At 38.3% G+C, this 16,072-nt stretch overlaps 1 protein-coding gene across 1 annotated transcript in view; it reads left to right on the forward strand.

The window, feature by feature from the left end:
* ADAMTS5 (ADAM metallopeptidase with thrombospondin type 1 motif 5) overlaps positions 1–16,072 on the forward strand; it is a 42,954-nt gene that overhangs the window by 1,940 nt on the left and 24,942 nt on the right. The window contains exon 2 of the mRNA XM_004588591.2: positions 9,264–9,396. Coding sequence (XP_004588648.2) covers positions 9,264–9,396 — 133 coding nt within the window. The remainder of the gene's footprint in view (positions 1–9,263; positions 9,397–16,072) is intronic.

Raw genomic sequence — 16,072 nt, forward strand, 5'->3', positions numbered from 1 at the left:
TGGAGAGGACGCCATCTGGGCCTCCTTATAACCCCTCCCTAGTCAGCCAGTGCATCTCCCAAGCAGAAGGAAGGGACACATCCTGTAGGCATGTCTGGGTTTTGGGACGGATCTATTTATTAAGTGCCAGTGCAGATCGGGGCAAAGAGTGCAGGCATGAAGAAGGAATGTTTTCCTAGGGTTTCCTCCCTACAAGTAAGGACAGCAAGGAATCGGATCAGTCTAAGTCCAGAGGCTGCGGAAAAACACAGTAGCTATTGATCATTTGTCCACCATGTTAGTGTTGACATTCAAACAACAAGCTTGGGTTAATTTGGTGCCTGATATGTGTCCATCTTTACAACTCTACCCTCCTTGATACTTTTTACATTGTGCTTTTCTGCCTGATAAGAAGTGACTTTGAAAGTTCTTTCTAGAAGTGTTGGTACTCCATCCACAAGAGCTGAAGGACGATGCAAAGGCTTGAGTAAAATCATGGGATGAAATGGAGCAAATAGAACAAAGATAGGAATTTTGATGGTGGATTGAAGGAAACTTTGCAATTACACAGCTTCACCACCTAATCCTGCTATTTCTGCTGCAGCACCTCTGGGATGAAAGAAAAGTGGTGATAAATTTGGAGTAAGAAACTCTTGTGGTTCATGGGCTGTGCATAGATGTAAACCACATGTAAACAAAGACACTGCCCAACAGAAGTTTAGGGAGGTCCAGGCAGCACCCTGTGCTGTGTACGATGAAAACTCTCTCCTCATTAAGTGATCTTCTGGAAGCCATCCTTTAGTTTCCCTGTGCAGCATCCCACTGCGAACCGGGAGGGCACTCATTCTGCTGCTTTCACTGTGAAGGAAGTTCTGTAAGATGATCCATTTCTAGTTGGTTTCCAAGTACTTTAACAAAAAACACAAGCAGCTTTTCATGTCTGGATTTCCCTGCCGTTTTGCATCACTGGAGAGAACCCAGAAGGAGGCTTTGAAGAATTTATGGAAGGAGAGGCTGCAAAGGAAAAGGAAGAACCTTTCGTAGGCACACCCTTCCAAGAAGAAGGTCATTAAAGAGTTGGCTTTCATTTTTAAATACAAATGCACATTCCATAATCTTAGCACAAATATTAATGAATAGAAAGATCATCACTTTTGCTCTCCTGCCCCATAATCTTCCTGTTTTTAATTAAAAAGAAAATTAGTTAACGATTTATAAATGATTCATTATTGCTTTTCCTGTATTTGTTTTTTGTTTGGGCAGCTAGCAATTTCTGCTTGGTAAACTGTGAAATTGAGTATATTTCAAATAGATAAAAGTAAAGGAGAAAGAAATGAATAATCTGTGTTAATTATAATTAAATGTTGCAATAACATGCACTTCTCAAATTGATCTACACTTAGAAAACATTTCACATTTGCTTGCCTGGCCTGCTTACCAAGCAGAAGCATACTTTTAGCAAAGCAAATCTCATTTACTTGATGATTGGCCCTCTGACATCTCACATCGTGAAAAGTAAATAATAGAAAAGCATGAATATGTGAATATATGCACCCAATTGGAAAGTTATACTAATTAGAGAGTGAGAAAAATACTTTGAGACTTATATGTAGCATTCATGTCAGACAATTTCAAAGTTGTAAGTTAATCTCTGCTTAATACTTTGAAAAGTAAAAGCCAAAATGTCTGTAGGAGAGGTGGTCTGAGCTATTCTACTTCAGAGCAATCAGCTATCTGAAGGCCTGGATCACTTTCATGGTTATTTCTTTTTTCAATGAGAAATGCCCAAAGCTGGCCCAGAATTTTACTTTTACAACTCTGTTTTGAAAGTAAGAAGCATGTTGCCTAGCAACCAGACGCCAAGGCATCAAATCCATGTTTTGATGGGCTCTAAGTCCTGTTCCAATTTTTTTTTTGTCCAGATGTCTTTTCCTGAATTTCTTGTTTTTCAGGCATGAAGCAAATGTGTAAGGATAGTTCCACTCCTGTTTACTAGTTATTGCCACCTTGAACTTTATGTCTGGGTGTCAGCAGAGTAGTGTTAATAATTCAACTATCAAACTCACAAACTAACAAACTAACACACTTCACTGTCAGGGCTGCACCCCAGCACTATTCTAATTCACTGTTCTAATTAAAGAAGTTCAGCACTAGTCAGTTTTCTGACATGGAAGGCATTTGCAATGTGGACTAGCACTTAGGCAGCAGTTCACAGGACTCCTGCCACCAAGCAGTAGAAACTTATCTCCCCAAGATTTCATTCTGCTTTCCAGGATACTTTCTTTGTTCCTGAATTCTTTTATTGTTCACTTTTTAAAAAAAGATTCATTTATTTTTATCTGAAAGTAAGCTATACAGAGAGGAGGAGAGGCAGAGAGAAAGATCTTCTGTCCAATGATTCACTCCCCAAGTGACCGCAACAGCTGGAGCTGAGCTGATCCAAAGCCAGGAGCCAAGAGCTCTTCTGGGTCTCCCATGAGGGTGTAGGACTTCAAGGCTTTGGGGCATCCTCAACTGCTTTCCCAGGCCACAAGCAGGGAGCTGGATGGGAAGCGGGGCTGCCGGATTTAGAACTGGCACCCATATGAGATCTTGGTGCGTGCAAGGAGAGGACTTTAGCCATTGGGCCACTGCACCTGGCTCTATTATTCACTTTTTTAAAAATTAAAAAAAAAAACGAATAAAAACCTACCTGCTTGGCAACAAAATTGAACATTACTTAACATCCCCACTCCTGCACAGCATTGATGAAAGACTGATGGTAATATATTGAACTTGTGTCAGCAAAAAGATTCATTCACTTTTGTTAATTGCGAGTGTGACCACTAACAGGCTGCTATCTCTAAGGGAAACCTCTCTTCCAAGGTCTGTTTTAGAATGTTGGGGCCATACCTCCACACACAGCACTTTTCCTTTTCCACCTGCTCTCATGTTAGCAATAGGGGAGAGCAGAAAGAGAAGAGAGGGCTGGATGAGGCCAGATGATGTGCTTGTCTGTGGACTTGCTGAATGGACTTACTGCCTTAATCACATGTTGGAGTTCAAAGCTCATGGAAAACCACAGGTGATCCCTTATCTAAGAAGTATGTCCCATAGGTATGGATTAATAGAAAGCTAACCATCTCATAAACAGGGAGACTTGTAGCAGAGCAAATGGCTCTACTGGATATTTCTTAAATAAGTTATGAGGAACATTATGGAAAAATCAGAATTTTTAAACACAGCACACATGGGAATCTATTATATTTCTCACATTTGGCGTATGCCTGTCTTCACCTCCCATGTGTGAGACATTCAACATCTAAAGGTGGAAAGGTGGGCTTGTCTTTATACACAGGAAGTCAAGTTGTTGTATAGACCACATTGGTGTTAGGAAAACAAAAATAAAAATGCTCTGAGCTATAAAAACAAAAGTTGAAAGGAAAAAGGAGATAAGATGAATTCTGATTGTGGATCTTTATACTGGCTTTATTGTATAGAAGAGTTGGTACTCAAACTGTGAATAAATCTGACTTAGATTTAGCTAGCTATTGATCATATCTTCTCCACACCCATAAATCATCTCATAGTAAATCCTTGCATTAATCTACAACCATCACATCATTATCTTCTTTTGATAGATAAGAGCACTCAGGTGAAGAGAGATAGAAATGGCAAATGACAGATGGAGGAGATCATCCTGTCTAGCGTTCTCTGTACCAAACACGTCATCATAACTGTGATAAGCAGCATGGTGCAGCAGGTAAAGCCACCACCTGTGGTACCCATATGCAATACGGGCATCGAGTTGAGTACTAGCTGCTCCATTTCTGATCCACTTCCGTGCTAATGTGCCTAACAAAGCAGCAGAAGATCACACAAGTGATTTAGCCTATTCGCTATTGTGGGAGACCTGGAAGAAGCTTCTGGCTCCAGGCTTTGGCATGATCCAGCTCCAGCTGTTGTGGCCATTTCAGGAGCAAACCAGTAGATAAAAAATATTTTCTTCTCTGTGTTCCCTCTCTTTCTCTATAACTCTGTCTTTCAAATAAATAAATCATTAAAAGCAATAATAAGAATGTGATGACTAAATAACCAAAACATTGAGTGTTCCTCATAGGCATAGAGAGATTCGGGGATTTACACTTCATGAGGCTCCTTTACTAAGAATCTACTCCCAGAAGCAGACAAGGAAATGAATAATTGATGTACAACATAACGACTTTTACAATAGATTAATTGAAGTTAGGAAAAACAAGAGTATAGAAGAAATTGCACATCACATGTATCTGTTGAACCACCATAAGAATAAGGTATAAAACCATAGAATGGATGACTTGAGTAACAGAAATCGCTACCTACACTTCCAGAGACTGGCAAACCCAAGAATAAGCTTCGCAGCAATTCCCTTTCTGGTGAGGGCTTTTTCATGCCCTGTATAATGCCACTTTCTTGACATTTGTTCACAAGACCTTGCCTCAGTGTGGTGTGGCCAGGGATGAGATCTGTAGTGGGAGGAGAGAGAGAGAGATACAGAGAGAGGAAAGTTTGATATCACTTCTTACAGGGACATTAAGCATGTCTGATAAAGGCCTCATTCTTTCCATCTCATTTAACCTTCCTTACCTGTTTACAGGCACTGTCTCCAAACGTAATCACATTAGGAGTAAAGGCTTAAATTTATGAATCTGGACAGAGGATGTAGTTCAAATAAAAACAGTTGCATTAGAGATTAATAATCTTAGATTGAATAAAAAAATGGTTATAAAGAATTTGGTGTAAACTAATACTGCTAGCAGAAGGAATATTTTGACCTAAGGATTAGGACTCAAAGTATCCATGACATATGCAGGAAACAGTGCATAGGCCAGAGCAAGAAAGCAAGGAAGAGAAGACAGGAAATTTAGGAATTTATTTTATAGTGCTTTGAATATCAGACTAAGATAAATGTGGAGAATGAAGGAACCTTATGAAATCTTTGCTGTAAGAAGGTAATTGATCTCAACAGATGTATAGACGTATAGACAAATTTTAGGAGGCAAAGTCACAATTACATCTCCAGGAAGGAAGGATTAATGGGAGGAATGAGGAACAGGGAACAACTGCATTGATGCCTAGATACTGATGTATAAAATGTAGCACATGTTTTAGGGAGATATGCTACCAATGTCCTCATGTTTCTTATCTAACATTGTCTTGTTTATGAAGTGCACTTTTGCAGTGCACTTCTAATACGTATTATGCTTCTGAAGGATTAAGTATGACCAAGCATACCAACCCTAGAAATGAAAATTTTGCTATTCATTTGTGCCACGAAAGTATTTTCTTGGCCATGTGCACATTGTAACTGTAAAAGATAAGATGTGTATCAACAATAACCTATGTAATGGTTTACCAATATCATGATGATGTTTCATACACTGCTGTTGAAATTTCAGTGGAATATGAATATTCAATCTGTTCAAGTACATATAGGAATTTAGTGTTCCCAGTATAAGGTTTGGGACATTCAATGCCCTGACCATCAATTCTTTTTCAATTGTGGAGTGAACTACTTTTTATTAATATAAGCAGATAATTAGAACACGCTCTGGACCTGATGCAAAGTTCTTGCGTTAATAATAATAAGACATGTCTTAAAGCATATACACGATGTATGCAATGTTTCTTCCCTATAGAGTTAGCAGCAAAAAGCAGCCTGCCTCCTATTCCCACTCTTAAAACCACTGTGATAAGCAACCACTCCTCCTCAATCTCCAGTTTATTGCGTTTCTTCCTCCCCTTTTTCTCACATTAACATTTTCAGAGAAACTGTTGTATCTTGAGGAGCTCTGTATCTCAACTCTTTCCAGCTTGCCTTCAACCCAACAAATTCTTTAACTTATTACCATTCCCCTAGAGCCTGACTTTCACTGTTCCATCATTCTCCCTCTGGTTTTCCCTATTTGAATTCCCATTTCTCTGGGGGTGGCCTGATGGTACAGTGAGTTAAGCCACTGTCTGCTCCACTGACAACACATATGAGTGGAGTTCTGACTGCTCTACTTCCAATGCAGTGGCTTGCTAATGTATCTTAAAAAAAATCAGAGAATGACAAGTACATGGCCCTGCCACTCTAAGTTCTGGGCTTGGAACAGCCCCCACAGCCCCACTATTTTGGACACTGGGGAGTAAACCAGCAGATAGAAGCCTCTCTCTCTCTCTCCCTCTTTCCCTTCCTCCCTCCCTTCTTCTCTCCCTCCCAAAATAAATGAACCTACAGGGAAAAAAAAGAAAGAAAGAAACAGTCCTCATTCCTGCCAGACTTTCATATCAACACCTCCTCTGACATTTTTCTCAATTCCCTTAAAAAGAGTAAATCAGTCTAGATATACTCCTCCAACTGTTAACATTTTACTGAACCTTTCATTACATTGCTGTTTACACAATGGTAACAAGATACTGATCTTGCATAAAAAAAACCACCTTCAATTATGACAAAGGTATAATTGCTTTCACATTCACCTTACACAAGCAATAAATTATTGGCAGCACCACTTTCAATTCTTCTATTATGTAAATGCTTTATGAGATCCACATGTGGTCAGTAATCCAGTATCTCATCTGAAATCTTGCTTCTTTCCTTTTGTCTCTCTCTCTCATCTTTTTTTTTTTAAAGATTTTTATTATTATTGGAAAGCCGGATATACAGAGAGGAGGAGAGACAGAGAGGAAGATCTTCCATCCGATGTTTCACTCCCCAAGTGAGCTGCAACGGCCGGTACGCGCCGATCCGATGCCAGGACCAGGAACCTCTTCTGGGTCTCCCACGCGGGTGCAGGGTCCCAAAGCTTTGGGCCGTCCTCAACTGCTTTCCCAGGCCATAAGCAGGGAGCTGGATGGGAAGTGGAGCTGCCGGGATTAGAACCGGCGCCCATATGGGATCCGGGGGCATTCAAGGCGAGGACTTTAGCCGCTAGGCCACGCCGCCGGGCCCTACTCAAAGTATTCTTACACTTAATCTGATTTTTAAAAATCCTATAAACATCAGTGAGGTTTGTATCTATAATTTTGTTATACATTATCACCAAAAAAGTAGATATGAATGTGACATGTTGCAATTGTAATAATATGAAACATAGTTTTAATGTAATGAGACAAAAATTTAATCACAAATTCAGAGGCCCATTGCAGATTTTAAAGTGTAATTATGCTGCTAAATATTGAAATCATGTGATGCAAATAGAAAGGTTGCCCATTTGTGTTTTTATATCTGCAGAAATATGGCGATATTGGTTATTCCATCAAAAGGCTTTGTCAGTGTATTTAGAAAAATATCAGTGCTTCTATTCATAATCTGGTCACATGTGCACGATTTTATGGTGAAGGGCCAGATATAACTCAAGATTGGCAAGGTTGTTTGATGATGCTAATGAGCAACTGATTAACAGTGAGCAGATTTTCATATTTCAGTTTAAACTCTATTCAAAACAAGAGGGCCATTTCCTTCTGTTGTGGGTTTTTCTCCAAACTTATTAGTTAGGTAAGCAATAAGACGTAAAAAGTTAATACTCAGATTACATTACTTGAAGATAAATTAGCTCTAGATTGTGAAGATAATTAGCTTAAAAATATATGTGTTCAGAAGTAAGATATGGTGCCTACTAGTAACTTGGGTTTTAATCCTAGAACTACAAAATTTTGTTGGAAGAGGCAGGAGAAATGAAAATGTATTGGGCTATATTATTATCTCAAAGACTGATTATTATGCAAAAGAATATTCCAATTTCAATTTTAAAAACTACTAATTTGTTCTCAACAGCTGTAATTTGGGATCCCAGGAGATGACATATGAGGATATGCAGGAGACTTTGGAAGGCCATTGTGGGTTTGGTGCCTTAGTTCTTCAGGCAAGTTGGCTGAGATTTCCAGTGTCTGAAGCTACAATAACACAGTGACCGTACTGTAATTCATCACAGCTGGGAAATCAAACTACATAGAACGTAATAAAGACCTTAAAATTAGTAAAGGGAGAGAATAGGGCATATCTTTTTTTTAAAAAATTGCCTAAGTTGGATTTTTGTGCAGCAAACCAGGGAAGGCGTTGACGAATCAATGGCATTATGACACTGTGCAGTAGTATCATCATGCACTTGTCAATTTAAGGACAATCTGCATTCACTTCAGTTACGTACATGTTACACTCCCACGATAAATTAGACATTGCCGTCAATGGAGATACAAAGAAAATTTTAATAGAAATGGTACTTATTATTTCAACTGTTACACAGTTTTCTTTCATATTAATTAATGTTTTGCTGTTAGTGTTTTTCTTCTGCATTTATTAACATGCTTACCAGTTGGCTTATTATCTTGCTATTTGGCTATAATTGAACACAGTGTTAGTTGATTTTCATTGAAAAAAAAAATAAAGAGCCCAAGAAATCCCATATTATTTAATGCCCTAGTAGTAATTAAAGGGAAAGATTACCATTAAACATCTGTTACGTCAAATCTTTGACTTGGGTTTTCTTTTCATGCTTTATATCTTAAGGATTGTTGGTGAATCTTTTATATAAATTGATCAATTTTTTTGTTAGTGGGGTGAGATAATGTTCCCTTTAAGATAGCCATAACAGTCACACAACTTCTCACCAGAAAAATACATGTAAGCACTTATACTTCAATAATATATTACATAGAGTTTCTGAAGATTAATGAGTATTAGAAACACTATAGTAAAGGCTATTAATGAGAGTGTATACATGCCTAAGATGAAACCTATGAAATTAGAACTTTATTTGGAAATTAGGAAATGATCCTCTGAAGAATTACAGTTCTGGGTTAAAATTCAATTTTCTGTCCAAGTAACCAATACAAACATTCTGTTGCAAATGTGTTGTTGCAACCTCTGTGAAAGAAATGAATTTTAGGTTTGGCTTCTGATGAATTCAGAATGAATTTGGACAAAATGTAAGGAGTTTGCTAAGTATGGCCATATATGAATCTTTATATATATATATGTATATACATATACATATATATCAACTTTTTTTTTAGGCTGTGGCTGCTATTGCAACAAATAAGCTTCGTTCCTAAAACATCTTTTCCATCAATGGAGTTCTGTTATTGTTCCATGGTCTGAGTCCCAGGCGATCTCAGAGTAGTAGCTGCCTTAGGCTTGCCTTTGAAACATTTGCAAAACTGAACAGGTGATACTCTAAACATATTCCAGGCTTGCCATTTGGGGTGAGCAAGTGGCTTTCCATGGTGGCTCCTTCTGGATGTAAATTGGGTTTAATGATTTCTTTCTTTCTCCCGGACAGGATTTATGTGGGCATCATTCCTGTGACACACTGGGAATGGCAGACGTTGGGACCATATGCTCTCCGGAGCGCAGCTGTGCTGTGATTGAAGATGATGGGCTCCACGCAGCTTTCACCGTGGCTCACGAAATTGGTATGCAGTGCCTTTTCTCTTCCCTCGCCAAATCAAACACTTGTAACAGCTGCAACAGAAACCCAAATACTTGGCAATTAATTCCAGATTTCTCCTGGTTCAGAAGGACCGTTGGGAATTAAATCTGTTTATATTTGCACTTTTAGGGTTAACTAATACAGGAGAAGGAAAAGTCAGCAGCACAGTAGATGTTGCCTTTGTCAGTGTGATTTAAAAGTCAAAGACACGTTTGCTACTGCTGCTGGCTGATTTCTGTCTTTTCAAGCACCGCTAAATAGCTCCTAAGCCAAATGTATCATATTCCTTTACAAGTTGTCCAGGGTGGCATTGACTCATCCAAGGTGCATCTCTTGGCAAGAAATTCAACCCATTTTCCTTCATTTTGAGTAATAATTCTAACTTCCTGTTGAAGGAAGCCTACCACTTGTAAGTTTTCTCATCTAGTTCTTAATAAGGCTGATGAGGCCAAGCCTGCCACTCTGAACTCTCATTTACCCAATTTATCTGTTACAAGAAACATATCTAACTCCTACATTGATCAAATTAGTGCAGAATTGTTTCTAGAAAACTACTCCGCAAATAGGGAATCTTACGTGCTTCTTGCTGACCTAGGCTGCTATATGTATGAGAAATTGACTTAGGAAGTAGGATTTGTTCATGAGAACTGAGCACAAGTCTTGCAAAAATAATTTCTACTTACGTCTCATGGATCTGATTACTTAAACTCTCTAAGGTTAGGTTTCATATGTACATTTCAGGGTAGTAGTGACTATCTTAGCAAGTTGTGTTAGGGATGAAATTGGATAGAATTCTGTTAGCCTGTGTGATTTATATCTTCTTTCTTTCATATGTATATGTACCAGCTCAACATCATCTTTTTGGAGGCAAAGCATGCTTTGTGAATTATCATACTTATTTTATTAGATAGCTTTTGTGTTAAAAGTAAAACCAGAATTCTTAAATGGCCCTTAAAACATTTGCTTTTTATTCCTGTAGACGGAGAATTTGTAACTGCATTTTCTTTAAGGAATTAAAGAAATTTCTTATCAAAGATATAAAAACGTTAATACATTGACACATATGAATTTCAGTTCTTTAGTCTTGTAGCACTAATTTTCACAATGGAAATCCTTTTTAACATCTAAGCAAGGAAACGCAAAATTTGAAGGTAAATAGTCATCCAACTGCATTACTAAGAATAACTCAATACAATAATTTGTTGTTACCTGGGCATCTTTACTGATGAAAGCCAAAATCTAAGACGGAGTCCCAACTCTATCCTTGTGTCCATTGTTGCTGTCTCAAAGTCAGAAACGTTGACTTCCCTCCCTAATAATGAGGTGTGAGTCTCTCATGCGTGCACTGCAAGAACTGATGTCCCTTTGAATGCATATACCACTTGAACTTCAGGGGCATGATTATATCTTCATGTGTCATCTGCCCTTACCAATAAAAACATTTGTTCCCATCAGCATCTGGCTTCCTACTTCTCTGGCAGCTGCATCTGTTCAACAAGGACCATATGGTTACCGATTCAGGTAGGCTGGGAAGGTTATGCTGCAATAAAAACAGGTGGGAAAGGCGTGAAACAGCTGATAAAGGTGCATCCCAGCATAGAACTATAATCAATATTTGTTACAGTTCTTAGTATATGTGTGAGTAAAAGACACAGGAGAGCTGCTCAAGGTAACATTTTGCTCAAGCTGCAGTGGAAACAAAGAGGATTTAGTCCAAATACTCCAGAGAGTATTGTAATTAAGTATTGCAATTAAGGAGAGGATATTTGAATGGTATGCTAGTCATTAATCACTTTTATTCAGAGTGAAGGCAATCCCAAAAGAGTGGTGCTAAATGTCTGGGAAAGCAACAGCTCGGGAGTCCGTAAGCCAGGTGAAGTTATAGGAAATAAGCAAGAAAGCTGAATGTTGGCACCCTCCGTGCACAGGATCCTGAGTTCTAAATCCTGATCTTGGAAGAATGAAATTGTTCATTCCTTGCAAGAAAGGTTACTACCTTTTTACTTTCACCTGGTCTCTGAGGTGATCTTCCTCTGTGATACTGTGGCAATGAATACAGCTTCTTCTGGGCTGCTTTGGCTTCAAAGAAACGAGACTGAATGGAAGAACCTTACACCGCAGCCTTCCCAGCCCACCTGAATCGGTAATCCTAAGGTCCTTGCTGCACAGATGCAGCTGCCAGAGAGGTCAGAAGCCAAATGCTGATGAGAACAAATGCAATATTAAAGCTATATTTATCTGAATGTCTAATAAGAAGCTTTCTTAAAATGTTAAGGATATTAGATAAAGATATAAAAGAAAACAGTGTAGAAACAATGCAGGTGTTCATGGACAGTTTCAAAAATGAATAATAATTTGTATATGAAAAGTTATGGGAGAACATCCTTGCTTTTATTTTAATAAGCAAGCTGCATTTGTTTCAAAAAAAGTTATGTATAGATTTAAAATGTTTACGCACAAATGAATTTACCACTTATTTTTTCATGATATTTCTGAGGTGCCCTCCTGAGCAAAAATCAAACCTGAATCTTCGACAGATGATTATGCTCTTGTAATCTTTCAATTCCTTGGTTAACTCATCTCTGTTTACTTCAATTAGAATTCTGTGTAACTTATTCTCCATCATCCAAGCCCTACCTACTTGATTTCCCTTTGTACATTATATATGGCCCATGCTGTAATAATGACCAGCAGGGAAATGAGAATTCGATTCCACATACATAAAGGAACCTAGTTTTCATTCATTTTTGTCTACTTTGACTTTGCTTTAGCACAAATGATATGAGCATGTATTGTAGGTTCTCTTAGTCTTGCTGTACAGCCAGGGAGAGTTGGGTCATGCCGGTCACTATTCTGTCTCATTGAGCTAATATCCACACTAACTAAACTCTGGATTCTAATCCTACTTGACTATTTTTGTGCTTTTTCCCACCGCTCCATCCTCTGCTTCTGTTTTACTAGATACTTGCTACTTTTCCTATTTGAAAATTACATATAGAAGCTGTGTCAAGTGATGAAAACAAGATTTTAAAGCCTATTTCCAGAGTGTTCTGAATTTACTTTAGCTGCAATCCATAGTATGCATTTTTTTCATGCAAGCAGTGTAAATTATTGCTGTACTTAAAGCATAAATTGGGAGAAAATTTCCAAGCCTGTGTCATAATCTTTTACTTCATTTCTTCTATATATTTACTTAGGAACACAATTTTCAGGAATTGAAATAAAACTCCGCATATAAGTACCCAAGTGCTCTCTCTTTTTGTGAATAGAGATTTAAAACTCAAAGTTGGGGGCTCGGCAGCGTGGCCTGGTGGCTAAAATCCTCGCCTTGATCCCATGTGGCCGCTGGTTCTAATCCCAGCAGCTCCACTTCTTCTCTATCTCTCCTCCTCTCAGTATATCTGACTTTGTAATACAAATAAAAAAAAATAAATCTTAAAAAAAAATTTTTTTCAGCGAAAAAAAATGGATCAAAATTTTCCATTTTTTTTCTTTTACTCCTTGTCTTTGAAAATCTCCTCCACTGAAATTTGATGAATAAGTTAGAGACAAAACCAAAGACCCTATGTTACACTGTTTCCAGCTACAGGGTTAGGTTACACAAACTCATTAGGGAAAGAGGCAAATGAATGGTGCAGAGAAGTTATTCTTTTCATGAATTGCTTGATAACCATTACACTTCTTTTTTTCTGCTAATTATTTTGAAAAAGAACAAAACTTTTGGAAGTACATAGATAAGTGATGACGATGCAGGCTTCTGGAAGATGATGTTGACAGATGTTGAGTTCTTTTCCGCCTGACTTTAATAGATGCATACATTGTTAGGACATTTCTGAAAGGTACTTTACACATTCAAAAATACAGTCCTCATTCATGTATGCTGAGTGGAGGCAGGAAGGTATCTGCAGCCCTTTACAAGCCAAATGTGAACTCAGATATTTTCAAGTTAATGCTGAATTTATAGCCTGAGTTTGTATTTTTAACCTGTCAGATTTTTATTAACAACTTGTAATAATAAAGATTTCACCTGCTACACACATGCTTGTTAAAACATAGTTTTGTTGATGTAGAGCCAGCTTCCCAGACACTCAGGAGAACAATCTGATTTTATTTAGATTAATGAAATCCATCATTTGCAAACATTCCAAAGTTTTGCTTTATTTTAGTTAATTATAAAATGTGCTAAGTGAATCTCTCCAGAATGAAAGGCTTCCGCGTGCTTCCTGAGCTAAAGCCAGGCAACTTCAAAAGTCAAGACCCTGTATTCAGCTGAAATCTAGGAAGTGGTTGAGACACAACAGCAGGCTGCCTATGTTTTGCTGTGGTTAGAGGCTGTTCTCCAGTTGTGCTGATCTTCATGGGACTGTTCTCCCATGGATGATTAGATTAAACAGGGCCATGTTTGAAAAAGCTGCTGAGGCCCTCAAAGCACCACAGACCAAAGCACAATACACAGAATCAGAGGTTGGACTGGATGTGAGATGTGAGGTCAGAGGAAGCTGGGATTAAACTTGGGTGTTTACCCACAAACTCATGGCTTTAATCAAGATGAACTGAGCACTTTTTTCTTTCCGGTTTGGAGCAACGGCACACCGTGCTTTCCTGGTGCCGTAGATGTGAGGTGGAAATATATGGCTTTGCTTTCTAGCTGGCATCACTGAGAGATTTTATGTTTATTGTCAGTTATTTTTAGAAATCAAATTTCAATTCTTCTTTCTCTTGGAGAAGCTTTCCCTCCCCTCCAGAATGAAGTTGTTTAATAACACTAAAATGCATTCAAACTGTTGAGTACTGGCATGTGACTAAGGAAATTAGTCCTAGGAAATCTGGGAGGACACCAAAGCTCGTGTGTCCTAAACACCCAACTCTTCTTCACTATTTAATCCTCACCAATGTCCAGAGATAAGTAGTGTTTACAGATCACTCAATAGAAGAGAAAACCAGAACACCCAGAAGTTTCTAACCTTGAGATCAACACTGCTAGGTTAAAATTTGAACATAATTCATCTGGCTCTGGAACCCAAGACTTCTTTCCTTGAAGTATTTTTATACAATAATCCGTTTGAAAGACATAACCATTGACTCAAAAGTATATTGATGCCGCTAGTGTATGCTGTGCAAAAAAAAAGTTTTCTTCCTTCCAGAATACAAAATTGGCACCAAGCTTACCACTCATATTTAGTGTTTTGAAAGGAGAGTGAATCACCTTCCGTATGGAATACACGTTGGAGTAGACATACACAACTCAATCACTAGAATTTAAGATGGCCTTCTTCAGGTGATTCTAGATTCTGGTCTCACATAAGCTGTTGACTCACTTTTCACCCCTTGTAAGATCGTCTTGAACCTCCATAATCCCAGCTGGAAAATTAGATAAAATAAAAACATGACTTCATTAAGAAACAGCTGCTTCAGCCATGCCGTGCTGTCCCAAGTAAACACATTACAGAACTACTTGGGACTTTTTTAGGATGTGGTACTCTGTCCCCTTAATCACTGGTCACTTTGGAATCAGGAAACAAGACTATGAAATTCTGTTTAATTTTCACACCAAAGTTTAGAAAAACAAGCAATTTCCTTCCTGAAGTTAATGTTCTAAGTCATACCTACTTGTACAGCAATACGTGAGTTGAATTAGAAGCTTGCCTGTGGAGGAAATGTCTATTTTGTCTCAGGTTTTCTTTCTAACACTAGATTCACTTGTGAATTTAAGTAAGCGACCCATTCTTTCCATCTATATTGGACTTTTCAAAGATCACATTTATTATATGTCACCTATTAGACTTTATTTTTAAAAAGGATTATCATACTAGAAACATTATCAAGTAACTGCTTGCTATTTATTTCTGTGCGTTGGCTCTTAACTGCCTCAGCATTATACATGAGAAATTTCCAATTGTATCATCAAGCATTAGAAAGAAAGTTTTGTAAGCAAATTGCTAAAGCTGCTTTTCCATCTTTAGCATGTCAGTTGATAACAAATGAATCTAAACAGGAATACTGATTTGTCCTAAAGCAAAACTTTAGGAACTCAGCTTTAAGTCCTAACAACGCTCCACCTCCACCACCACCACGACCACAACTCGCCACTCCTCTACCCACCTGCCCACCTTCCCTCTCACCAGGCCTCTACACAACCTAGTATGCAGAAAGAAAGAAGGAACTTGCTTGAACTGCTGAAAATTTCTTCCTTTGCTCTTTAGAGTTAGTTGGAATCTTCCCCACCATTTTCTTTCCACACTCTGAACTGCCAAGAAAGAAGTATATCTGTATCTTTCCAAAACAAAAGAAAAATCGTTTTTGTATTTTAAAATGCAATTATGTGTTTGAAAGGCAGCAAGACAGACATGGAGAGAAGAGTTTGCTACCTGCTGCCTCACTACCCAAATGCCCTTAACAACTAAGACTGAACCAGGCTCGAAGTTAATCTGGATCTCTGGCGGAGATCCAATTGCTTGAGCCATCATTTACTGCCTCCTGAATTGCACATCAGCGGGAAGCTGACTCAGGATCAGAGCCTGGAATAGAACCAGGCACTCTGATATGGAATGCAGACCTCCCAACCAGCATCCTAACTGCTGCACCAAGTGCCTGCTTCAAGAATTTCCTTTTCCATAGGTTTCTCAATTCATCAAGATTTCATCCTTCCACTCACTGTG

Source organism: Ochotona princeps, chromosome 3 (assembly GCF_030435755.1).
Source record: "Ochotona princeps isolate mOchPri1 chromosome 3, mOchPri1.hap1, whole genome shotgun sequence".
In the NCBI taxonomy this organism is placed as follows: Eukaryota; Metazoa; Chordata; class Mammalia; order Lagomorpha; family Ochotonidae; genus Ochotona; species Ochotona princeps.